Source organism: Notolepis coatsorum, assembly GCF_963971535.1.
Source record: "Notolepis coatsorum genome assembly, chromosome: 6".
NCBI classification, from domain to species: domain Eukaryota; kingdom Metazoa; phylum Chordata; class Actinopteri; order Aulopiformes; family Paralepididae; genus Notolepis; species Notolepis coatsorum.
The window spans coordinates 137,682,244-137,707,917 of record NC_140170.1 but is presented as its reverse complement, the minus strand read 5'-3'; the positions used below and the strand labels follow the sequence as shown (position 1 = coordinate 137,707,917).

The 25,674-nt window shown below is 44.3% G+C and overlaps 1 protein-coding gene across 1 annotated transcript in view; it reads right to left on the bottom strand.

Moving 5' to 3' along the window:
- tmem88bl (transmembrane protein 88b-like) overlaps positions 1 to 24,932 on the bottom strand; it is a gene marked incomplete at both ends in the record, with an annotated part of 32,037 nt that extends 7,105 nt beyond the window's left edge. The window contains one exon of the mRNA XM_084317342.1: positions 24,639 to 24,932. Coding sequence (XP_084173468.1) covers positions 24,639 to 24,932 — 294 coding nt within the window. The remainder of the gene's footprint in view (positions 1 to 24,638) is intronic.
- Between the last annotated feature and the right edge of the window lie 742 nt (positions 24,933 to 25,674).

The window sequence follows — 25,674 nt, the reverse complement described above, 5'->3', positions numbered from 1 at the left end:
ATCATCATGTTTGAAGATATCCTCTGCCTTCCTAGATTCCTATCCTAGCCGTGTCCATAATATTACCTTTCTGTAGGCTTTGCACTCTCGTTTATTCTTGCTTTATGCATTGACTTATCATTTCAAAGAATATTGACAGGTGTATAATTCAATATCAGTGGTTGTAATTAGGGATGCTCGATATTGGCTTTTTTACCGATACCGATATACCGATATTGTCCAACTCTTAATTTCCGATACCGATATCAACCGATACATGCAGGGTTCCCCCCCCCCCCCCAAAATTTTACAATTTCAGGTAATTAACATTACATATTGTAACACAACATTATGCATACTTTTTACAATAAATAAAATCTGAATTTGTTCTTACTTGCTTGCCTGGGTAAATAAAGGTTATAGAAATGTAAAGAAAATAATAATAATAATAATAATAATAATAAAATAAAATAAAAAATAAAATTTTAAACCGATACCGATATCAAGTTCAAGTTTCAAGTTTTCAAGTTTCTTTAATAGTTGTCGTACAGAAGTACAGAATACTTTTATACAAAATGCTTCTTACTGTTATGCTCCAGAGACTGTGCAAGACAAGATAAGTATGAAATAAAATAACATAGTATAGCATGTAAATTAGAAGTAAAAAATGAGGTCACAGTGTTCAGTATAGACATATGTACAATGTTCGATGCATAATAGACGTAACTGAGTTACCATATAACAATATACTATGCAGTGTACTAATATACAATACTATATAGTGCAAAGCAGAAATGGGATGAGGTACAATTTAGGTACAATTTACAGTAGGTGTACGAGTTGTAGTGCAAATCCTTTATCAATAAATATAAAGTGTGTTTGTGTGATCTAAAGTGTGGAGAGTGGGTGCTGCAGTGTGTTGTTTGTTTAAGTGAGTGTGTGCGTGTGGGTGTGTGTGCTATGTGCAATTGATGGTTGTTGCATAGTGTTTATTGTTCGTTGAGCAGCCTGATGGCCTGGGGATAGAAGCTTCTTCTGAGTCTTTCTGTGCTCGCCTTAAGACTCCGGTATCGCTTGCCTGACCGCAGCAGTTCAAAGAGGCAGTTGTTCGGGTGGCTGGAGTCCTTGATGATTCTCTTCGCCTTCCCCCTGCACCGCTTGTTGTAAATGTTCTGGAGGGTGGGAAGCCCCCCTCCAATTGTGCGTTCGGCTGAACGTGTCACTCTTTGTAGTCTGCTACGGTCTTGTGCAGTGCTATTCCCAAACCAGGAGGTGATGTTGCCAGTCAGGATGCTCTCTATTGTACATGAGTAGAAGTTCCTAAGGATCTTCTGACTGACTTGGAACTTCCTTAGGCGCCTGAGGAAGTAGAGGCGTTGTCGTGCCTTCTTCACAACACTGTCAATGTGTGTGGTCCATGTCAAGTCCTCGGATATGTGGGCTCCGAGGTACTTGAAACTGTTCACTCTCTCAACCGGTGCCCCGTCGATGCTGAGGGGGCTGTAGTCCTTGACCCCCGACTTCCTGAAGTCCACAATCATCTCTTTTGTTTTGCTGACGTTCAGGGAGAGGCAGTTCTCCTGACACCACTGTGACAGATTCTCTACCTCTTTTCCGATATCACATTTTAATGCCGATATCGGCCGATAATATCGGTAGGCCGATAATATCGGACATCCCTAGTTGTAATCTTTTTGGACAGTATGTGAATATAATATTGCTGCCATGCTTGCTCCAAGACAAATCTCCCTAAAGGGACCAATAACAGTCCATATTTATAAATTTTTTATCCACTTTTTCTCCTCTTTTTCAAATGTTCTCCCATCCCAATTCCACTGTGCCAATTCTCCCCTCCCCTGTCTTGAACGTTGCTAGCATATGCCCCCCACTGGCCGGTTGTAGGGAGGATAGAAGCCTTGCATCACGTGTCCCCTCCGATACATGTGGAGGCAGCCTGTCACATCTTTTCACCTGCCAGCGCGGACTCTCATTGGCAAGGTGTAACATGTGGGAGGCTCACACTACCACCGCCATTTCCTGTCTCTGCTGTGCAGGCGTCCCCAACCGACCTGCAGGAGTCACTGTCCACAACGTCCAGTTTACCACCCATCGACTTCCACCCGCTAACTCTGCCAATTGAGTTAGTATGACGGCTGGCCCAAGCCGGAGGCAAGGCCGACAGCCGGAGTCGAACCCGGTGTCTCTTGCGTTGGTGACGAGCGCAATGTCCGCTGCGCCACCCAGCCGCCCAACAGTCCATATTTTTTATAATAATGCACAAGATACTTGTGCCCTAATGATAAGCATAAGTGCTCAATGAAGAAGCCCAATTCCATTGCCAACAGAAAGTCTAACATGCCTATAAATACTTATACTGTGGAATTACACACTACAAATGTATTATGTGGCCCATAAAGGGCCCCAAACAGCATTTACAACTTCAACAGACCCATTGTGTGAGCTTCAGGTATTGACAATGCTGATGCTACATACCCTACCACATGGCCCCTAATGGCCACCACAATCCAACATGTAGATAGATAGGCAGTGAGAGTCAGAAACCGTGTTGGAAGTATACTGAATATAAAGGTATACCGTCATGGGTACATGTAAAGGTATGGATTTTATACCTATTGTATATTTTTTGATTCATTAAAAGAAAAATAGTTCCTTGCAGCAGCATTAAAAGGTAAAAGAAAATAGAAAATGTTGAATGAAATAGCACAGTGATGATTGTATTACAAGATAAAGATAGTTTTAAAAAGATTAGTGCTGGAAAGCTATACCGTCAAATACCGCTATACCGCCAAAACTAAGAAAGTGACACCGTGATATTTTGGGTATATCGCCCAGCCATAGGTGCATGACTGACAATGCCTATCAACCCAACATTACAACTCTAATCTAAGTTTATTGTCAACATAATCATCTAAAATAGAGGACATTCACAAACTCGTCCTTCTACCCTACCACATGGCTCCTTCTCTGATGTTTCATCAAGTTAGGCCCACGACACCTCGAGAAGGCTCAACAGTTAGTTCCAGCGTCCCAGAACCACCCCACTAGTTCTCCATGATACCCACATGCAGAACTTCCTTGTGTTATCCTATCCTTATGCAAGGACGCGAGAAGGGGGGTGCGGGAGGGGCTGCAGCACCCCCTGCTGGATGGGAGTGTAACTGCAACTGCAAGGTTGTTTTGGATTTTATTCCAAATTTGTAACCGAGGCTACTCATGTCACAGAGCGGAACGGCACTGCAGATTTACCCTACTCTTGGAATTCATTCAGATCGTCATAGGGGCGCTGTCTCGATAATGCAGTGTTATTATAACAGCGTGTAGCCGACGCATGAACCGGTTGGGATTCGAATAGACGCGGCCTGGAAGCGTCAACGCGGAACTGGAAATCCGTTGGTAAAAAAAATAGACACAGCGGCTGCGCCCTGCCTGGGAGATAGTTAACTTTTGGGACGCTGAATTCGCAGTAAAGGAATATATGAACAAGCCAGCAGAACTATCCGAGCCCCCGGGAGGGTGATTGAAGACCTTTTGCATGCCGGCGATCATGTATGCGGGGAACGAATTGCAGAGGGAGGGCGCAACAGCCATGTGGGGTAAGCTGGGCTGTGATGTGTGCATCAGAACAGTTACTTGTCTCGCACCGTCGCACGCTCAGAGGGCGGAGTTGGGCAGCGGTTTTGATTGAAAAGTTTGATTGAAAAGTTTATTAACAGATTGCAGAATGGGTACAGTACAGTACAGCTCAATACATACAATTGTTAACACTTTGACTGCCATGAAACGTCTTTTCACGTCATTGCTGGCCATGCTCAAGTTGCCGGGGGACAGCGTCCTTATATCAATATTTCAAAAATCTGCGATCGGATTCATATGTCCCCTCCGCTGGCCTGAGATCCACCAGCAGGACCCACTGAGCTCTCTGGCGGTTCAGGAGCGCCATCTGGTGGCCGATCGGCGCAATCGCCAAACAGGATGTTGAATAGAGGTTGTCATGACGACCGTAGTACTTCCGGGCGCTCGCTATAGTTCATGGGACTCTGGCTCGTCACGCTACACGGTGATCGATTGGCAATAACTCGATAAACAACATGATTTGGACGTATATACCATTATACAAGCTGGAGATGGACCGGGTAAAAATATATCCCATAATGATAAAATTTCTACTCGACGATGATCGCCCAACGGCGCGCGGAGACTGGGGTGAGTTTCAGCGTGTAACGTTACCGTCTTTGATACTAACTGCTATTATCAACATTTGACCCACATTAGATGATTGGTATAACGCTGCCCACGGAATTATAAACGCCCCCTCGCCCATCCGGTCAACATCAGATGACGTGTAGTAACTTCTAGAAGTACGTCTAGTTGGAATTTTTTATATCGCGCTGATTGCCATCAAACTGTATTTCATCATCAATATAATGCATTTGGGGCTATATATCACGTTCTGGAGAAAGCTGCAGAAAGAGATGAAAACATACTTATACATTAGACCAGGGATCGGCAATAGACGGCCCGCGGGCCGAAATTGGCCCGCCAGCAATAATTTCTGGCCCGTCAGTTTATTTTGAGAATATGATATTTATTTTATTTTAATCATTTTTTTAATTATTATTATATTTATATTATATTATATTAATATTATATTTGATATATATATATATATATATTCTTTTTATTATATGCATACTTTATGTTTTATCCATGTTGAGAGTGAATAACAGGTGAGTGCAATGTACCGTGTATATAGGCTTGCTCAAAGTGAGGTGGACAGCGCTGGTGCTGAAATTGGAAACGCGAGTCCATGAAATAAAAACACGGTTCAGTAAATCATTCAAGCTTTATCTTTACTCGAGTCATGACTGACGGCACCACACATGCATGTGAACAGTAATGCAATAAAAAACAATGCAAAAACAATGCAATTAACTTTAAAGAAAAAGTGCTTGAAGAAGCTCCTGAAATGACGGCGCTATAGGTATTTGAATTAAATGAAAAATACAATTTGGCATTAAACAGTAATGCAATTAAAAACAATGCAAAAACAATGCAATAAATTTTAAACAAAAAGAGTGCTTGAAGAAGCTCCTGAAATTACGAGACATTCGTTAACTAATTGAAAAATACAATTTGGCATTAAACAGTAATGCAATTAAAAACATTGCAAAAACAATGCAATTAAACTTTAAACAATTTGGCAATAGCAGGCTTAGTATTCACTTTAGTTTAGTGTGAAAAGTGGCATCTCCCGTCGGTCACTATTCGCTGGATATCTGGTGATATGGACGTCACTTTAATCCGCAGGCAGTTCTCAAGGCTTTTATGCGTCAGTCGGTTCCTCTGAGATGTCTTTATCGCATTCATTGATGAAAAGGACGACTCGCATACATAGGTGGAAGGAAACATTGTGAGCACATACAATGCGAGTCTCTTGATGTTACTGTACTCTTCTGAGCATGCTATCCAAAAGGCACTCACAGACTCTGCACTCCGCAACGCATCGCTGACAAGGGAGGTTGTCTGGAAGTCCATTAGCTCCATTTCCAGTGCAGCCTCATCTAACAAGGGGATCATTCCTTTCGCCAGGGAGGAGAAGTGTCCACCAGGTTTGACTGTGAGAGGGTCACGTACAAAGGCAATGATTTCTTTTGGGATAGAGTAGTCATCAAACCTAGAGGTGAAGTTGGCTCGTAGCTGCTTGATGAAGTCAACCATCATCTCCGTCACTTGTCCCGATGCCTTTTTTAGTGTGGTGAAATGTAGGAGCCTGCCACCAGTGGATATGTCTGTCTCAAACATCTCCAGCTTCCTCGTGAACGATTCGAGCTTTTCAACCATGTCCACGATGGTTTTATCTCTCCCCTGTAGCTGAAGGTTAAGCTGATTTATGTGGCCAAATATATCAGATAAAAATGCTACATTGGATATGAACTTTATGTCTCCCAAGAAGGCAAGGTGGTCAGCTGCTGCCTTGCTCTTGCTCAATGCAAGGAACGCCTTGACCTCATCCAGTAGCGCACAGAAGCGGTCCAATGCCTTGCCTTTGCTCAACCAGCGCACGTCATTGTGTAGCAGCAGGTCACCGTGGGTGGCATCTTCTGACTCAGCCACAAGTTGTCGGAAAAGCCGATGCTGGGTGCTTGACGTACTTCTGACAAAATTAATGACTTGCATCACTTTATCCATAACGCCCTTTAGCTCGCCACTGAGCCTGGCACAAAGGACACTTTGGTGGATGAGGCAGTGCAGCCCATGCATTTGGGGGGCGAGTTCCTTCAACCTGCTAACTAGACCTCTGTGCTTTCCCACCATAGCAGGAGCCCCGTCTGTCACGATTAGGTTAACCTTCTCAAATGACAGTGAATGCAGCCTAAACAACTCTTCCAGTTTAGAAAACAGAATATCTCCAGTGGTGTGCCCTTCTAATGGGATTAGAGACAGCAGCTCTTCCTTGAAATCCTTTCCATCAAAATATCTCACATACACGCACAACTGGGCTACATCTGTGCAGTCAGTGCTCTCATCAATGGCTAAGGAAAAGTTATTGGCTTGACCAATACACTCAATAATTGTACCCTGCACCGCGTCTGACAGTGCTTCTATGCGGCGGGAAGCGGACCCTGCAGAGAGGGGCAGCTGTTTCACTGACGCAATTATTCCATCCATTGATTTGTCAGTGGCAAGTTCCTCCAAAACAGTCACCATCATCTCCTTGAAAACCTCTGCGTCTGTGAATGGCTTGTTGTGCTTTGCGAGCAGCCACGATGCCTTTAGAGACGCACTTGTCACTTTTTGTTGGTCTGTGAGGCCTCGCACCAGGATCCTGTTGCTGTGTGCATATCCAGCTTTCAGCGCTTCAATTTTGCGCTTTCGTGCCTCTGTCTTTGGTGGGAAGAACATTTTAAAGTTGGCATGTTTTGTATCGTGGTGCCGTCTAATATTGTATTCTTTGATAACAGACACACCTTCATTGCAGATCAGACAGGTGGGATTTGCATGAATGAATCCAGGTAAGATGAACGCATAGTTGTCTGTCCATTCATCTTTAAATACCCTGTTTTCACTCTCAATTTTCCTCTTTAAGTTTTTCGATAGTGACATTTCGATGTTTTTACATTAGCTAGCAGGCCTAGCAGCAGGTGAAATGTAAATGTCTATCTATGTCTGTCACTATAGCCAATTGAAATGCTAGAAATGATCACGTGGACTCGGAGAACCAATGGGAAATTCTTATAGTTTCTCTTTTCCGGTGCAGTGAACCCCCAGGGCGTGCGTCAGCTAATTTAATTCAACTAAACCACGTTAGTTAAATTTAGTCAAAACAAAACAAAACAAACATCTTTAGGTAGCTTCTTGCAAAGAGGAAATACCAACTCAGGAGCCAGAAGAGGAAACTACGACTTCCAAGACACAAACAAAACGAGGAGTCATATTTAAAATACGGGTTTATCGCAACCGGTGTCTCTCGCGTGTTCACATGGCAACACGAGGCTGATTGATTGATTGATTGATTGAAAACTTTATTAACCGATTGCAGAATGAGCTCAATGAAGCAAGCAACTGTGTTCAAGTTGGGTGGACATGGGTGGGCATTCAACGCGAGTGGACATTTGACATATTTCAAACATTAGCATGGATTTTGGAGGAGCGAAGCAGAAACAACAATAAGCCCAGGTCTGCCTGCATTATGGTGAGTTGTACATTCGATGTATATACACCCGCTGTGGTGGTTCAAATCAAATGCACCCTACTGATCTGTTGATGTGTTATAATAATAATAATAATAATAATAATAATAATAATAATAATAATAATAATAATAATAATAATAATAATAATAATAATAATAATAATAATAATAATAATAATAATAATAATAATAATACATTCGATTTATAATGCGAGCACGGAGCACCTGCATTCAAATCAAATGACTGATCTGTTCATGTGTTATGCACTGTGTGAGAGGCACTTTATAATAGAAAAAAGACAGTGCAAACATGTATATGTCGTTTATTTTGACAGGGTTAAACATTTTTCATTATCATTGGCCCGCCACATAATGGCTTGGGCAAAATCTGGCCCGCCCGCAAACCTAATTGGCGACCCCTGCATTAGACCATACTTTACTATGAATATGTGAATGAAAAAGTTTAACGTTGCTACACAATGAACAATACATATAGGACTTTGAATGGGCCCTAATAATGGCAATGTAGCAATAGAATTTAAAAAGTTATAGCCCTGCAAAGAAGGGGACTTTCTCCATAGACAAATAGTGCTGGCAATCTATGGTATATCATGAATTTAACCTTAGGCAACCAAAGTGTTAAGGGGATGCAGACCAGAGAAAGACTTTCGTCTTGTTTACATCAGGGTCCCCCATTTTCAATTCATCATACTAGTATCCTCTAGTCAACGAGAGTGTTGGTTATGACGTGACAGACAGTGGAGCTGTTTGCAGATGTCTCGCAGACAATAAAACTACAAGTATAATTATATAATATATATATTTTATATAAAAAAAAATTATATACAATTTTTTTTTTTTATCAAAAACGATCAATATCTCAGCACCCCCACTCCCCGCGGACTTCTCGCGTCCCTGTCCTTATGTTGAAAACACAACTATTCCTGGTAACAATATACATGAAACAGAAACAATAGAGAAGAAAATGTATACTCTTACCCTTTGTTTACTTTGGCCCCCAGCTGACATTATTTCTCCTCAACCATATCCAATGATGCTTGTAGACATCTCCTTTACTGCCTTTCACAAACTCCACCCTCAATCGTGCTATAAACCAGACAATCCATAGCTTTCCATCCTCACTGCTCAGTTTCTGCTGTTTCGCAGACCTAGGTCTGGTAACAACAAGTTTTCCTCCCAAATCTACATACAGTAAATGCTCTTTTTAGGTAGCCTGACTCATGCCTGCCTAAAAACCTACCTCCTCAACAGTTCTCTCCCTCACAGACAAATTGAATGGGAATGAGACAATTAGAACATAATTTGAATGGCTGCACTCTCTACCCGATTACATCCTGAATATGTTCTCTTCTGTTTTCAATTCCTGCCGCACATGGCGACAAACCTGGTTATGTTGCCATGTATAATGACCTTGAAAAAGACTAGTCTTACAGCCTGACAGAATATGCCTCAAAGTTGCCGTCTCTGAACACAGTGGACATGATGAGTTCCCATCCACCCATTGTTTTAGGTTCTGTAGACATCATAAGTATCCCCTATCAGCAATTTTATATGATTTTCCTCCATATTCCACAGGTCCCTCCAGCTAAGCTTCCTTTCTCTAGTCTACACCTTCTGTTAACAGAACTCAGCTATAGGGCGACAATAATGTGGTCAAGAGGCATGGTTTCTATCTTGAGCCTGAACTGGCGTGACTTGTCTTTATTCACATGGTAAGCAGCAGTAACACAAGTCTTCTCTCTCTGAGAGACATTGGGGAGAGAACGAAATGGGTGTATACCTTTGCTTTTATAGTTGCCATAAGGTAGAGTACCTGGGTGGCTCCGCCTAGAGCGCCCTCCAGTGGGAACAGATATATATGCAACTAGGCAATCACAGGTGGAGACAATTATATATGCAGGTAAACAGTTACTAGTGTAAACAGCCATATGTACAGTTAGACAGTTACTAACAATCCTACACAGAGCCTCTGATCTCAACACCTTCCCAGTTCATCCACTGTCCCTGCTTAGCCTGGGCCACAGCCTTTGTACACCTCACTACTTCCTCTTGTTGACGTACCTGCTCCACTTCCAGCTTCCTCCTTTCTGTGGGACCTGATTTGGTAAATTAACTGTTTATATAGCGCTTTTATATAAACAGGGCGGCTATGGCTCAGGGGTAGAGCGGGGTGTCCAATGATCGAAGGGTTGGTGGTTCGAATCCCGCTCAAGCCCATGTCCATCCCATTGCCGTTGTGTCCTTGGGCAAGACACTTAACCTACTTGCCTCGTATGAATGTGTATGCATGTGAATGAATGTTGGTGGTGGTCGGAGGGGCCGTAGGCGTTGATTATTCGCCACGCTTCTGTGAGTCTGCCTCAGGGCAGCTCTGGCTGCAATTGTAGCTTACCACCACCGGTATGACTGTGTATGAACGAATAATGGACTCTGTGAAGCGCTCTGAGTCAGAGAAGAGCGCTATATAAATCCAATCCATTATTATTATTATTATTATTATTTTATCCAAAGCACTTTACAACTTGTGCCTCACATTCACACACACACCGACCAGCGGAAGCAACCATGCAAGGTGCCTGTATACCTGCTCAGCGGGAGCGGTTAGGGGTTAAGTGTCTTGCTCAAGGACACTTCGGCAGGCTACCAGGAGGAGCCAGAATCAAACTGGGAACCTTCTGATTACCAGACGACCACTCTACCTGAGTTGCCTGCTCCATACTGGCTTCCCTGAGCTGAGCCTTAACCCCCCCCCGGCCTTGTTGAACCTACCTACAATGACTGTATGCCCAAGAGCTGCCTTTGCTTCCTGCACTTCCTGTCTTGGGATCCATTTTCTCTCGTAACTACAGCATCTGTATCTTTGCTCTCTGATGGCAACAACTCTGTTATCGCCTTCACCCACTTAAACTCCTCTGTTACACTAGTTACTGGTAGCTGGAGAATGCATTTCCCATACAATGCCACACTACTAAGACACAGAGGTGGTCCTAGTCATTTCCTAACAAATGAACCAACCTCTCATACTGTCTATCTGTATGTCATGTATGTCATATATATTATGATGAATTGAAAATGGGGGACCCTGATGTAAACAAGACGAAAGTCTTTCTCTGGTCTGCATCCCCTTAACAATTGTATGTATTGAGCTGTACTGTACTGTACCCATTCTGCAATCTGTTAATAAACTTTTCAATCAATCAATCAATCAATCAATCAAGCGTTTCCACCTTTGATATTGGCACTTCATATATTGACAATGGCCAAATCAACCTAGGGAATAAACCAAACTGCAAACACCGTAACTTCAACTTGCCTGGAAGCCCTGACTTCTCTATCCTTCCTATCCCCTCTACAACATCTTTCCTGAGTTGTTCTATCTGTTCTCTATCATTCAACTCCCCATTACACCCCATTCATTCATTCTCCTCCCGATGTGTTCGTTCAACTCGCGTCTCTGCGACCAGCCGCTCTATCGAAGATAGGATCACATTGTGTCATGTTTTGCTAGAGGGTGTATATATTTATTATTCTGAATAGATCTACACAGGCTTATAGCCTATAATACGTGACATTTGAAGCAGGCACCACTGCTGTTGTAATTGTCTGGTAATAGCTGTTTCGAGTGTTTATTATTGGGTTGTTGTCGCAGACTCACTGCATGTTCAATTTGCGGCTCGTATGGTACTGCCTTCCTATACCCAGTTAAATCTGTCTTCATATCTCACGCCCCAAAGGCAATAGCGAGGGGGGTGTACGCGTGTAGGTCAGTGGCCAATCAGAGCGCAAAACGGGAACCCGGAAACACAACTGCGTTGGTAAAAGCATACACGCGTCCCCTCCGGTACTCGAGAAAGCAGCCGTCGCATCTTTTCACCTGCACAGCGCGATCTCTCAGCGTCGAGGTCTGCGTGGGAGGGACACACCGCCCCCGTCGCTTCCTGATTCTGCTGCGCAGGCGCACCAACCGACCTGTAGGAGTCGCTGTCCACAACGTCCGATCCCCACCCATCAGCTTCCCACCGCCTAATACTGCCAATTGTATTAGTATGAACGACCAGCCAAGCTGATAGCAATGCGGAGAGCTGGGCTCGAACCCAGCGTCTCCTGCATTGGTGGCGAGCGCCTTGCCCACTACACCACCTAGCCGCCCATTTTCTCCTCATCTTCATAAACGTTCTCTCTATTACCTTCCCTCTGGTCAATTAAATGCTTCTCTGCTTTACTAGGCTTAATCCTCATTCAATATTCTCATTTAACTTCTCTGCCATGTCATCCATGCTATTTCCCCCCACCTTGATGCTCTAATAATTACTTCCATCGCCATTGTGAATGCTAGTAGAGAAATAGTACACCCTGCCATAATGCCTATCTCTAGTCTCTGCATGCTGTTGTAAAATCGATTATACTAAAACACGTTTTAATATATTGTAATTGTGCTTTCACCAAGTGTGAGGTTCTCCTCTCCCTGGACCTTTAATTCCTGTTCCCTGTGAGGTTCTCCTCTCCCTGGACCTTTAATTCCTGTTCCCTGTACTTTAATTCCCTGTCTCCTCACTTCACTAGCCCCCACCCTCGCGTTCGTTTGCTCTTCAGCAGCCACACCCTTGGACTACCTGTCATTATGTGTTTGATTGGTCTGGTGCCGAACACACACTTCTAGTTTCAAGTATCAATTACCTTCACGCACCTGACGTGTATTCTAATTAGTTCCCCTTTGGGCTTTAAGTACCTCGCTCTTCCCCTCTGGCCTTGTCGGGTCGTTCCGTATCATATCTCTATCACCTAACTCCTTCGGGAGGTTCTCTGTCTATAGGCTCCTACGGGAGTTCTGTTTCTGTCTGTATGCTGTTTATCTCCGGCGTGAGACGGGGTGCAAGCTTTGGCCACCTGTCGCCGTTTGCCTGATGGAGACATTGTTACTACGCTCTCTAATCCTCTACGGGAGGTATTCCAGTGTTCCACTTCAGACCTCCGCGCAGCAGACGCCCAGACGCGCATCCAGACCTCCGCGCAGCAGACGCGCTCTTCACTCCAGACGCGCATCCAGACGCGCATCCAGACCTCCGCGCAGCAGACGCGCTCTTCACTCCAGACGCGCATCCTGACGCGCATCCAGACCTCCGAGCCAGACGCGCTCTTCGTACCGGCGCGTACTCCAAACTGCCGCGCACCACTCAGTATTCCGCTTGGACAACCCGTTCCCCGTAGCGACGCGCTCGCCCTGTTTGATCCTGCTCTCTTTACGCACAGCGCCTGGGTGAGTTTTGCAAGACTGTCTTTGACCCTATCGTTTTTCGTGTGTGTTAAACACTGAAGAGATCCTGCTTTTTGTCAGACTGTCACTAACCCTGTGCCTGTTTTTGGATGGTTCATTTGGGATAATATTTGCTTGAACATCGCTCACTGTGTGTATTCACACCGAAGATATTATCACTTGGATTATTATTGGGACTTCGCTCTCTGTGTGTATTCACACCGAAGATATTATCACTTGGATCATTATTGGGACTTCGCTCACAGTGTGTATTAGCACCGAAGATTCTATCACGTGGATTGTTGTTGGGACATTACTCACAGTGTGTATTTACACCGAAGATTCAGTCACTTGGATTACTCTGTTTTGGGATAAGTCACTTCTCATGTCACCTGCTCTGTTCCCAACTGTACTCTGAGCTAACCCGCTCTCTTTCTCCCTCTCGGTCCCGTTACCACCTCGGAAAGCTGCCGAGAGGATCCTGCAGAGCGGCTCTGACGTCACTGTCAGATTCCTCAGACGAACCTTCCCGGGAGAAGCTGCAGAGCAGCAACATTCTTCTAATGCTTGTATCCCAGGCTTTGTCTGTTTTCTCTGTCCCTGTAAGCAGCTCCAGCCCTCGCCCTGTTCCAAGGCCTTACCCTGTTTCCTCTAGTCCTCCTAGTCCTCCCTGTCCAGTCCTGTCTAGTCCTCCTAGTCCCTGTCCCCAGCCCGCCTCCGCGGGCCTCTGTCCCTGTTTTCCCCACTCTAGTCCTCCTAGTCCTCCCTGTCCCCAGCCCGCCTCCGCGGGCCTCTGTCCCTGTTTCCCCTTTCTAGTCCTCCTAGTCCTCCCTGTCCCCAGCCCGCCTCCGCTGGCCTCTGTCCCTTTTCCCCTCTCTAGTCCTCCTAGTCCTCCCTGTCCAGTCCTCCTAGTCATCCTAGTCCTCCCTGTCCAGTCCTCCTAGTCCTCCTAGTCCTCCCTGTCCAGTCCTCCTAGTCCTCCCTGTTCCTGCCCTTGTCCCTTGCCCTGGTCCTGTTCCCTTAGCCTTCCCCTTAGCCAGCTCGCCTCTTAAAGGCACTGTGCCTATTTTCCCATTTCTGGTTTCCCTGTAATTTGTGTTCTCCCTTAAAGGGACAGTGCCGTTTTCTGTGTGTTTCAATAAATGCCCGGTTCTTGGCTTACTCTCATACCTGTCTTGTGTTGTGCGATTGGGGTCGGTTACAAACCATAACAGTACGACCCGACCAATCGACGACCCCAGCCAGCACAGACGGTGTATGTTGAGTTTGCCTTTTTTTTTGTTCCCTCTAGTAGCCCTGTTAGCTCCCCTGTTAGCTTGTTTGTCTCCCCTGTTAGCCTGTTGACTCCCCTGTTTGCTTCCCTGTTAGCCTCGTTAGCTCCCCTGCAGCTTGTTAGGCCTCTACTACCAGCATGGCCCCAGTCTGCAAGCTTTGCCCCCGGCTGCTAGCACAGCCTCTATGTTAATGCAGCCCTTGCTGCTGGCATAGGCCCTGTAGCTAGCCATGCCCAGGCAGCTAACCCAGTCCCTCTGCATGGCCCCAGTCTGCTAGCTTAGCCCCGGCTGTTAGCACAGCCTCTATGTTAATGCAGCCCTTGCAGCTAGCATAGGCCCTGTAGCTAGCCATGCCCAGGCAGCTAACCCGGTCCCTCTGCATGGCCTCCACTTTTTGTGTAGTTTTCTCCCACTGCTAGGACTGCCCTTTCAGCTAGCAAGGTCAGTTTTCCCACTGCTAGGACTGCCCTTTCAGCTAGCAAGGTCAGTTTTTTCCCACTGCTAGGACTGCCCTTTCAGCTAGCAAGGTCAGTTTTCTCCCACTGCTAGGACTGCCCTTTCAGCTAGCAAGGTCAGTTTTCTCCCACTGCTAGGACTGCCCTTTCAGCTAGCAAGGTCAGTTTTTCCCACTGCTAGGACTGCCCTTTCAGCTAGCAAGGTCAGTTTTCCCACTGCTAGGACTGCCCTTTCAGCTAGCAAGGTCAGTTTTTTCCCACTGCTAGGACTGCCCTTTCAGCTAGCAAGGTCAGTTTTTTCCCACTGCTAGGACTGCCCTTTCAGCTAGCAAGGTCAGTTTTCTCCCACTGCTAGGACTGCCCTTTCAGCTAGCAAGGTCAGTTTTCCCACTGCTAGGACTGCCCTTTCAGCTAGCAAGGTCAGTTTTCCCACTGCTAGGACTGCCCTTTCAGCTAGCAAGGTCAGTTTTTCCCACTGCTAGGACTGCCCTTTCAGCTAGCAAGGTCAGTTTTCTCCCACTGCTAGGACTGCCCTTTCAGCTAGCAAGGTCAGTTTTCCCACTGCTAGGACTGCCCTTTCAGCTAGCAAGGTCAGTTTTTCCCACTGCTAGGACTGCCCTTTCAGCTAGCAAGGTCAGTTTTCTCCCACTGCTAGGACTGCCCCTTCAGCTAGCAAGGTCAGTTTTCTCCCACTGCTAGGACTGCCCCTTCAGCTAGCAAGGTCAGTTTCCCTACTGCTAGGACTGCCCCTTCAGCTAGCAGGGTCAGTTCCCCACAGCTAGGACTGTCCTTCCAGCTAGCTTGTTCTCTCATGCTGGTCCAGCCCTGTCTGCCAGCCTAGCTCCGGCAGCTAGCGCAGCCTCTATGTTAATGTAGCAGTACAGCTAGCATAGGCCCTGTAGCGATCAGTGCCCTGGCAGCTACCCTTTCCCTCTGCTAGCCCCTTCCCTGTTCCCCTCTCCAGTGCCCCTGTTCCAGCCCTGTCTGCTAGCCTAGCTCCGGCAGCTAGCGCAGTCTCTTTGTTAATGTAGCGGTACAGCTAGCATAGGCCCTGTAGCTATCAGTGCCCTGGCTGTTACCCCTCAGCTCCTTTAGTTACCCCTCAGCTCCTCTAGTTACCCCTCAGCTCCTCTGGTTACCCCTCTGCTCCTCTAGTTACCCCTCAGCTACCATGGTTACCCCTCTGCTCCTCTTGGTTACCCCTCAGCTCCTCTGGTTACCCCTCAGCTCCTCTGGTTACCCCTCAGCTCCTCTAGTTACCCCTTCTGCTACCCTGGTTACCCCTCTGCTACCCTGTTCCTTTGCTAGCCCCACTTTTGTTGTAGCTTCCCCTGCTAGCATGGCCCAGTACCTTTTGTTTTGTTGCCTTGTTTTTTCCCCTGCCCCTCTGTCTGTGTTTTTGGGTCGCCCGGTGGCTCCCGTGGAGGGGGGAGTACTGTGAGGTTCTCCTCTCCCTGGACCTTTAATTCCTGTTCCCTGTGAGGTTCTCCTCTCCCTGGACCTTTAATTCCTGTTCCCTGTACTTTAATTCCCTGTCTCCTCACTTCACTAGCCCCCACCCTCGCGTTCGTTTGCTCTTCAGCAGCCACACCCTTGGACTACCTGTCATTATGTGTTTGATTGGTCTGGTGCCGAACACACACTTCTAGTTTCAAGTATCAATTACCTTCACGCACCTGACGTGTATTCTAATTAGTTCCCCTTTGGGCTTTAAGTACCTCGCTCTTCCCCTCTGGCCTTGTCGGGTCGTTCCGTATCATATCTCTATCACCTAACTCCTTCGGGAGGTTCTCTGTCTATAGGCTCCTACGGGAGTTCTGTTTCTGTCTGTATGCTGTTTATCTCCGGCGTGAGACGGGGTGCAAGCTTTGGCCACCTGTCGCCGTTTGCCTGATGGAGACATTGTTACTACGCTCTCTAATCCTCTACGGGAGGTATTCCAGTGTTCCACTTCAGACCTCCGCGCAGCAGACGCCCAGACGCGCATCCAGACCTCCGCGCAGCAGACGCGCTCTTCACTCCAGACGCGCATCCAGACGCGCATCCAGACCTCCGCGCAGCAGACGCGCTCTTCACTCCAGACGCGCATCCTGACGCGCATCCAGACCTCCGAGCCAGACGCGCTCTTCGTACCGGCGCGTACTCCAAACTGCCGCGCACCACTCAGTATTCCGCTTGGACAACCCGTTCCCCGTAGCGACGCGCTCGCCCTGTTTGATCCTGCTCTCTTTACGCACAGCGCCTGGGTGAGTTTTGCAAGACTGTCTTTGACCCTATCGTTTTTCGTGTGTGTTAAACACTGAAGAGATCCTGCTTTTTGTCAGACTGTCACTCACCCTGTGCCTGTTTTTGGATGGTTCATTTGGGATAATATTTGCTTGAACATCGCTCACTGTGTGTATTCACACCGAAGATATTATCACTTGGATTATTATTGGGACTTCGCTCTCTGTGTGTATTCACACCGAAGATATTATCACTTGGATCATTATTGGGACTTCGCTCACAGTGTGTATTAGCACCGAAGATTCTATCACGTGGATTGTTGTTGGGACATTACTCACAGTGTGTATTTACACCGAAGATTCAGTCACTTGGATTACTCTGTTTTGGGACAAGTCACTTCTCCTGTCACCTGCTCTGTTCCCAACTGTACTCTGAGCTAACCCGCTCCCTTTCTCCCTCTCGGTCCCGTTACCACCTCGGAAAGCTGCCGAGAGGATCCTGCAGAGCGGCTCTGACGTCACTGTCAGATTCCTCAGACGAACCTTCCCGGGAGAAGCTGCAGAGCAGCAACATTCTTCTAATGCTTGTATCCCAGGCTTTGTCTGTTTTCTCTGTCCCTGTAAGCAGCTCCAGCCCTCGCCCTGTTCCAAGGCCTTACCCTGTTTCCTCTAGTCCTCCTAGTCCTCCCTGTCCAGTCCTGTCTAGTCCTCCTAGTCCTCCCTGTCCCCAGCCCGCCTCCGCGGGCCTCTGTCCCTGTTTTCCCCACTCTAGTCCTCCTAGTCCTCCCTGTCCCCAGCCCGCCTCCACGGGCCTCTGTCCCTGTTTCCCCTTTCTAGTCCTCCTAGTCCTCCCTGTCCCCAGCCCGCCTCCGCGGGCCTCTGTCCCTTTTCCCCTCTCTAGTCCTCCTAGTCCTCCCTGTCCAGTCCTCCTAGTCATCCTAGTCCTCCCTGTCCAGTCCTCCTAGTCCTCCCTGTTCCTGCCCTTGTCCCTTGCCCTGGTCCTGTTCCCTTAGCCTTCCCCTTAGCCAGCTCGCCTCTTAAAGGCACTGTGCCTATTTTCCCATTTCTGGTTTCCCTGTAATTTGTGTTCTCCCTTAAAGGGACAGTGCCGTTTTCTGTGTGTTTCAATAAATGCCCGGTTCTTGGCTTACTCTCATACCTGTCTTGTGTTGTGCGATTGGGGTCGGTTACAAACCATAACACCAAGTTTACAATCACCCCTGCACTAAATAAATTAAAAGCACTCCAAGTAGGACTATGAATGAATGAATGAATGAATGAATGAATGAATGAATGAATGAATGAATGAATGAATGAATGAATGAATGAATGAATGAATGAATGAATACCACTATGTGGTACTGAACCAAACACATGGTCTAGAAACCTGTTGAGGTCCCTGCTGCGATTGAATATTTATATGACTCATTTGATTTATTAGGACAACGTTGTCTACTAACTATGGTTGGGTGTGATTCTGTTACACCTTCTATGTGCTTAAACCTTGAACAGTTAACATGCATGATCTAGACAGAGACATTGACCCAGAGAGGAATTTCTTTAATAATGTGACTAGTAATTTCTGCTACTACACCGATGACCAGTTCAAGGAAAAATTCCAACTTGAACACAACATATCGATCATACATTTCAATAGCAGGAGTTTATATTTCCAATTTTAATAAGATTAAAGATTATCTTAAACAGTTCACCAAACCATTCAGCATAATTGCAATATCGGAAACCTGGATCAACCTGGAGAAAGGGGTGGATTTTGAGTTGGAGGGATATAATTTTAACAACATGAATAGAGTAAATAAAAAGGGAGGAGGAGTAGGTCTATATGTAGACAGAAGGTTAAAGTTCAAGATAGTTGAAACTAAGTATGACGAAGGTAATTGACGATGTATGTGAATGTATTGCTATTGAAATAGACATGGGAAAAAGGAAGAATAGCATTGTCAGTTGTATTTACAGAGCTCCCAGCTCTAGCATAGAAAGATTCAGAGAAACGATGGAAGGTATGATTATAAACACTAAATCCTAACAAACTATCATTGATAGAAGAATTTAAGGATGCAATGTATAGTAGGAGTCTATATCCTATTATTACAAAACCGAGTAGAATCACATGTTACTCAGCAACATTAATAGATAATATACTTACTAATAATTTAATAGATAATATAGAGAGTGGACTATTAATAAACGACATTTAGTGACCATTTACCGGTGTTTGTAGTCTATCATTGTGATGTTAAAGTGGTTGATAGTAAAGTAATCATGCAAAGGAGATTAAGAACGGAGGACACTTTAAATAGGTTCAGAAAAGAACTATTATCACAGGACTGGAGAAAGGTATATGAATCAATAGATGTGGATTCTTCTTATGATTCTTTTCTGAATATGTTCCTGCTGTTATATGACAGAAGCTGTCCAATGCAGCAAAGTAGAACAAATGCAAAAAAAATCTGACAAACCCTGGATTACAGGAGGTCTGTTGAATGCTTGCAAAAAAAAGAACACCTTATATAGAGAATTTATAAAACATAGAAATAAAGAGAAAGAAATTAAGTATAAACTATACAAAAATAAACTAACTGATATTGTTAGAAAATGTAAAAAAGAGTACTATAATAATGTATTAGAAAAAAAATTAAAGAACATAAAGGGAACATGGAATATATTAAACTCAATTATAAGAAATAAATCAACTAGTTCTGGCTTTCCAGATGAATTTATAGATGAGGGAAAGTCAGTAAGTAAGAAAAATGAGGTGGCAGAAGGATTCAACAGATTCTTTGTTAATGTGGGGCCCAAACTCAATAGTATCCAGCTGCAGACCTTCAGACCAGCGCTTACAAGCCCTGCACATACAAGCCCCGCACATAGCAACCCCTCGCTTCCATTGGCTGATTTTAAGCATCTCCCCAAACTGGCGGAGGAGATAACTCCGCCACAAGGGGGAGGTGTTTCTAATTATTTTGAAGAACGAAACCCAAGTATTATCTTCTTGAGAAAAACGGATAAAAATGAAATTATGGATACTGTGAACAATTTTAAGAATAAAACATCAACAGATTGGAATGGCATTGACATGACCTTAATTAAACAAGTAATAATAGCCATAGCAGACCCTTTAGTGTTTAGTGCATATTTGTAACCTCTCATTCAAACTGGGTGCCTTCCCCACCAAAATGAAAACTGCAAAAGTGATACCGATCTTCAAAGCAGGTGAGAAAAATCTATTCACCAATTACAGGCCGGTTTCTCTCCTTTCCCAGTTCTCAAAGATAATGGAAAAATTATTTGCTGCACGATTGGACAGTTTCATTGATGAACACGCATTACTTATAGACAATCAATATGGATTTAAATCGAATCATTCAACGTCATTGGCACTAATGGACCTAATAGAAGAACTGACAAGCATAATTGATAATAAGAAGTTTGCAATAGGGGTCTTCATAGATCTGAAGAAGGCGTTTGACACTATAAATCATGATATTCTGCTACTAAAATTGGAAAGGTATGGGATCAGAGGAGTAGGGCTCAAATGGTTAAAGAGTTATTTAGAACAAAGACAACAGTTTGTGCAGTTGGGGGAGTACAGGTCCACTCAGTCAAACATAATCTGTGGTGTGCCGCAAGGGTCAATTCTGGGCCCGAAAGGGATGAGGAAGGGACTTGATATTCACGGGTGTTTACATTTTTATTTTATTTATTTCATGTTTTACATATATAGTTTTTGTTTTTTTGTTTTGCATATATATATATTTTTCTTTTTCTTTTTTATGTTTTTAAATAGTACACTCATTTGAGTAGTGGAAAAGGGGTAGGATTAAATAAGTGTATACTTCTTCCTACTCCTTTTCGAACATGTAGATTGAGTTGTGTTTTGCTTTTGTTATTGTTTGTTTGTATTCATTGCATGTTCGAAATAAAGATTTCAAATCAAAAATCAAATCAAATCAAACTATTCATACTGTATATAAATGATATAGGTAATGCATCTAAAATATTGAAAAATGTAATTTTTGCTGACGATACAAATGTCTTCTGTGAGGGAGAGAACCTCCAAATGCTTTTAAAGAATGTCGCAGCTGAGCTATCCAAGCTGAAAGTGTGGTTTGATGTAAATAAATTATCATTAAATATTAAAAAAAAAAAAAAAAATCATGATATTTGGTAAATGTGATATACAAGTAAATACACCGGTTGAACTAATGATTGATAGTATTAAACTGGAGAGGGTATTTGAGAATACATTTCTGGGTGTGATAATAGACCACAAACTCAACTGGAAACCTCATATCAAATATGTCAGGACTAAATTGGCACGGAGTGTTGGTGTTTTATGCAAGATAAGACACATTCTAAACCAGAAAACACTGTACACACTGTACTGTACACTCCTTCCTACCATATATGAGCTACTGTGCGGAGGTGTGGGGTAATAACTACAAAAGCACTCTACAGCCAATATGCACCATGCTAAAAAAAAGCAATAAGAATAATCAACAATGTAGGATATTATGAACACACCAATAACTTATTTATAAAGCTACAAGCATTGAAATGTATGGACCTAGTGGATTTCAAAACTGCCCTCATTGTATACAAAGCCAGATACAAACTAATCCCAGCAGGCAACATTCAAAAATGGTTCAGAGACAGGGAAGGAGAATATAACTTAAGAGGGAGAGGGAATCTTAAACAACCAATGGTACACACCACGCTGAAAAGCATGTGCATATCGGTGTGTGGAGTGAAGTTGTGGAATAATTTACCTGAATACATCAAACTGAGTAAACATGTGGCACAATTTAAAAAGCAGCTAAAAAGATACACGTTAGAGAAATACAGAAATGAGTAATGAGGATAAACAAAGTTATGCTATATTGTGTTATGTAGTGCTGTACTATATTCACTGCTGTCAAGTGAATCAAGTTTTTTTTTTTTTTTTTTTTATATATAAGTAAAAGTATATTCTATATTGTAATATACTAAATTATGTTATATCTAGTAAAATTAATGGAAGAACAAATATAAATGTAGGGATCAATAAGCTTAGCTTCCCTCTACTCCTTTTTTGGACATGTCTGCTAACCAAACACATTGCTCTTGACCTTTTGTTTATAATTCCTTTTTTCTTTTTTTATGTTTTTTTTTTTATGTTTTTTAATTTGTTGTGATTGTTTGATTGATGATTGTTTGGTTTGACGGAACAAGATACCGTGATTTGTTTGGAGGAAATGGAGAATTACATGTTCAAAAATAAACGTTTCATTCATTCATTCATTCATTCATTCATTCATTCAAATACCACATTTATCTTGGCTGCCTTTATCATTTATCTTTTTTTATATTCCTCTACCTCTTGTGTAGAAAATCCAACAAGACACACCTGAACTCTGATTACACCTGAACTGATAAAGAGACCAGATGAGACCTTGCTCAGTTTTCTTCAATGTTGCCAAGTATACAGGTTCATATTATATCTTGTTGGTGTTGTGAAGTAATGGATGCTTGTTAGTGATTGTTGTTTTCCTTGTTTAATGATTCACTTTACTTTACTTTCTAGAGTATTTGTTTGCTAGAGTCTTTGTTAGTTAACTGTTTCCATCTATGGCAGATAAATATGTGAAATGGAATTGATAACTGTTAAAGCCTTTCATCTCTGATCCTTCATACTTTGACTGGTGTGCCAATAAAGAGGCACAACTTGGATTTCTATAAAATGCTGTCCTGACTCGCTCCTTATTTCAAATCCTCCTGGGTTGTTCTGCCCTCCTGAGTGCTGCTAACCGACTTCTTAGCTCTTCCTGCAAAACATTCATTCACTTTGTCTCATGCACTGTCTCCTTTCTCCACTGCTTTCTTAGCCGTCTCCTCTCTCCCACTAATTTACCTATCTATTTCTGCTGTCTGAACCTGACTGCAATCTCTCCACCCTCTTTCTCTCAATAATTCAGAATATTTCAGCACCATATTCATAAACATTGTCTCCCATCTTCTCGTTTATTTACCACTGTTCCTTTAAGCCCATTGAACACTATTATTAAATCCCATTATTTCCTTTAATTTGCCGTAGGCCATTTAACTCTTAAGCTTTTTGCCCACAGCTCTTCTCTCTGAAAGGGCAAGCTGACCTCAGTACCATCTACATCCCCTGCTACAGTGCTTTCCCTCGCCTCCTCGGTGATGGGGTTAATGATATCCTGCAAACTGTGGTTTTCTACATGTCGCTGGATTTCAACCGACTGACTTCTCAAGAAGTACTTGATCAATGTGGCGAACCTGTTACTGTTACTTTCTGCCAGCCACAAAGACAGATCTGGAGCGTTTTTCCCTCTACCACTCCACCCCTAACTCCACTGATGCATTCATCCTACTCATAGTGCTGCCCTCTATAGTTCTAGTTCAGGTAGAAAGGTCAGAGATACTGTCCTTCATTTAATCACTCATAGTCCTGTCCATTCCATGGTCTGTATCATCTGCCTGTATCGTCTGTGAGTCGTCTTACCCCCCCTGCTCCCTGCTCTCACAGACTCCAGGGGTATTTTCCCTGTATTGGCCAATGATAAAAAAAAAATCTAAGAGTCGACAAATAAACAAATGGGGTATAAAACCACTTTTGTGCTGAATAAAAGCATGACTCATGTTGAACGGAACATTGTAGCCCTGAGGTGTGTTTGTCTGTCTTCCTCGAATAAAGGTTACAGTAGCTGTTCCAGGAGTCTATGCCATTCTTAAAGGCCCAATCAGTGATCCAAACATAATCGGCAGACCCATGAAGCTAAATTAAGAAATAGTAATGTAGACATGTTGTCATTCTCTAGGTGGCTGAGCTCTTGATAGTAGGACTAACAGTAGATGTTTTTGTATAAAAACAGATCTATATTGCAGATTTACAATGGATTAACCCATTGAGTCACAATCGGTTCCAAATCGCGTGTTTTCCATCTACAGATCAAACTCTCTCAGAAGCTGGGGCGTTAACGAGAGCAAAAGCCTCCCATTCTTTTTAAATGACATGGGCTTGCCCGCCCAGGGGGCCCAGTAAAGGGCAAGGGGGAGAAGGGAGGAACGGTGCTTGGCACAAACCCGTGTTATAAAACATTCATGTTCAGGCACAACCCTCCTGTCACATGCACACAAAGGTTATTCAATGTTTTCCTTATCGACAGTCTTGGTATCCTTAAAGGTACACGCCAACATTTTGGGAAATTAGTTTAGCATCTTCTCCAGAGAGAGACAAGAAGATAGATACCAGTTTCCTCTCTGTGCGTTCAGTAGAAAGCTATCTGGCTGCATGTTAGCCTAGCTTAGCACAATGAATGGAAGCGGTCAGTGACAGGTAACCTTCGGGAGAGGTGTTAGTTGGACAATGCCTAGGCTACCCGTCACTGTCCGCTTCCATTCATTGTGCTAAGCTAGCTTTTCGATTAATTTAGTTTATAATCTATTCTAACATTTTCAAATCGATGCAGTTGAATCGTCACATTAGAATCGATGCATTTCGATTAATCTATGCATCGTTACACCCCTACACGTGGCTCTTACTTAGTATCCGATTTTTGTATTGTGGAAATTTAGCCTGGTATCGGCCCAATATCCAATAGCGGCCTTATCCCCGGTTAGTGTAAAGACAACTATTAGAAACAAGTAGGCTGAGACCCTGGTGACTAGTTGTTGTTACTGGTAGTAACTGACCCGTGAGTGGCAGAGAAACCCGGCGTAGAGCAGCAGCGAGGCAGGCAGCAGCACCAAGCTGAACACCACGGCCAGGAGCAGCAGACACACTGAGGCCACGCCCAGGTTCCACAGCGCTAGGCCCAAGCCACAGGCCACACAGCCCCACGGCCCCCTGCGGCTGCCCCAGGCGCTGCCCTCGCTGTGGGCCACCGGAGGAGGGAGCATCTTCACTCTCTCCCCTGCCCAGAACTCCTCCTCCTTCTCCTCCTCACCCGAACCCCCGTCGTCCAGGTCCACGTCCATGCCACACATCCTGAGGAAGAGAAAAAGAGAGCGATCACATAAGGGAGTTAGAGGTTAGGCACTTGAGGGTCCAGACGCATCCTGAGAAAGAGAGAAAGAGAGAGAGAGAGGAGATTGAGGGTCCAGAGTGACGCATCCTGAGAGAGAGAGAGAGAGAGAGAGAGAGAGAGAGAGAGAGAGAGAGAGGGAGAGTGAGAGAGGAGCTTGAGGGTCCAGACACATCCTGAGAAAGAGAGAAAAAGATAAATTACTTAAAGAGGTTATAGGAGGGGAGCTCCAGTAGCTCACCGCATATCTTGGCGCTATTTCTGCGTCGGGGAAAACCGTGCTGCGTCACGGATCTGGGCCCTGTTCCCCGTACCTGGCTAACTGAGTTAGCCGGATAATTTCCAGCATAGCTTGACTTAAGCCGGACCTTTCTGTTCCCCGAAGTCGGATTTTCTAAATCAACATGGTAACAGATCAGAAAGTTTGAACCTGGTCCGGAGCAGGGTTAAGTTCAGTTAGCTGGATGAACCATAGCCACGCCCTCGCAAAGAAATGCCAGCTCGCTTCCTGAAATATTTCTCACAGTCTAGATCCCATTATACCATTCTGAATTATGTTTTTGTGCTTCGTTTTCCTAGAGGGGGCTTTTGAAATGTATAATAATAGAACTAAATGCTGATAATAAATCATATTCAGCCTATAGATTTACTTTGTCCTAAATAAAATAATGCACGTCATATACGGCGCTCGGAGTCGCGATACA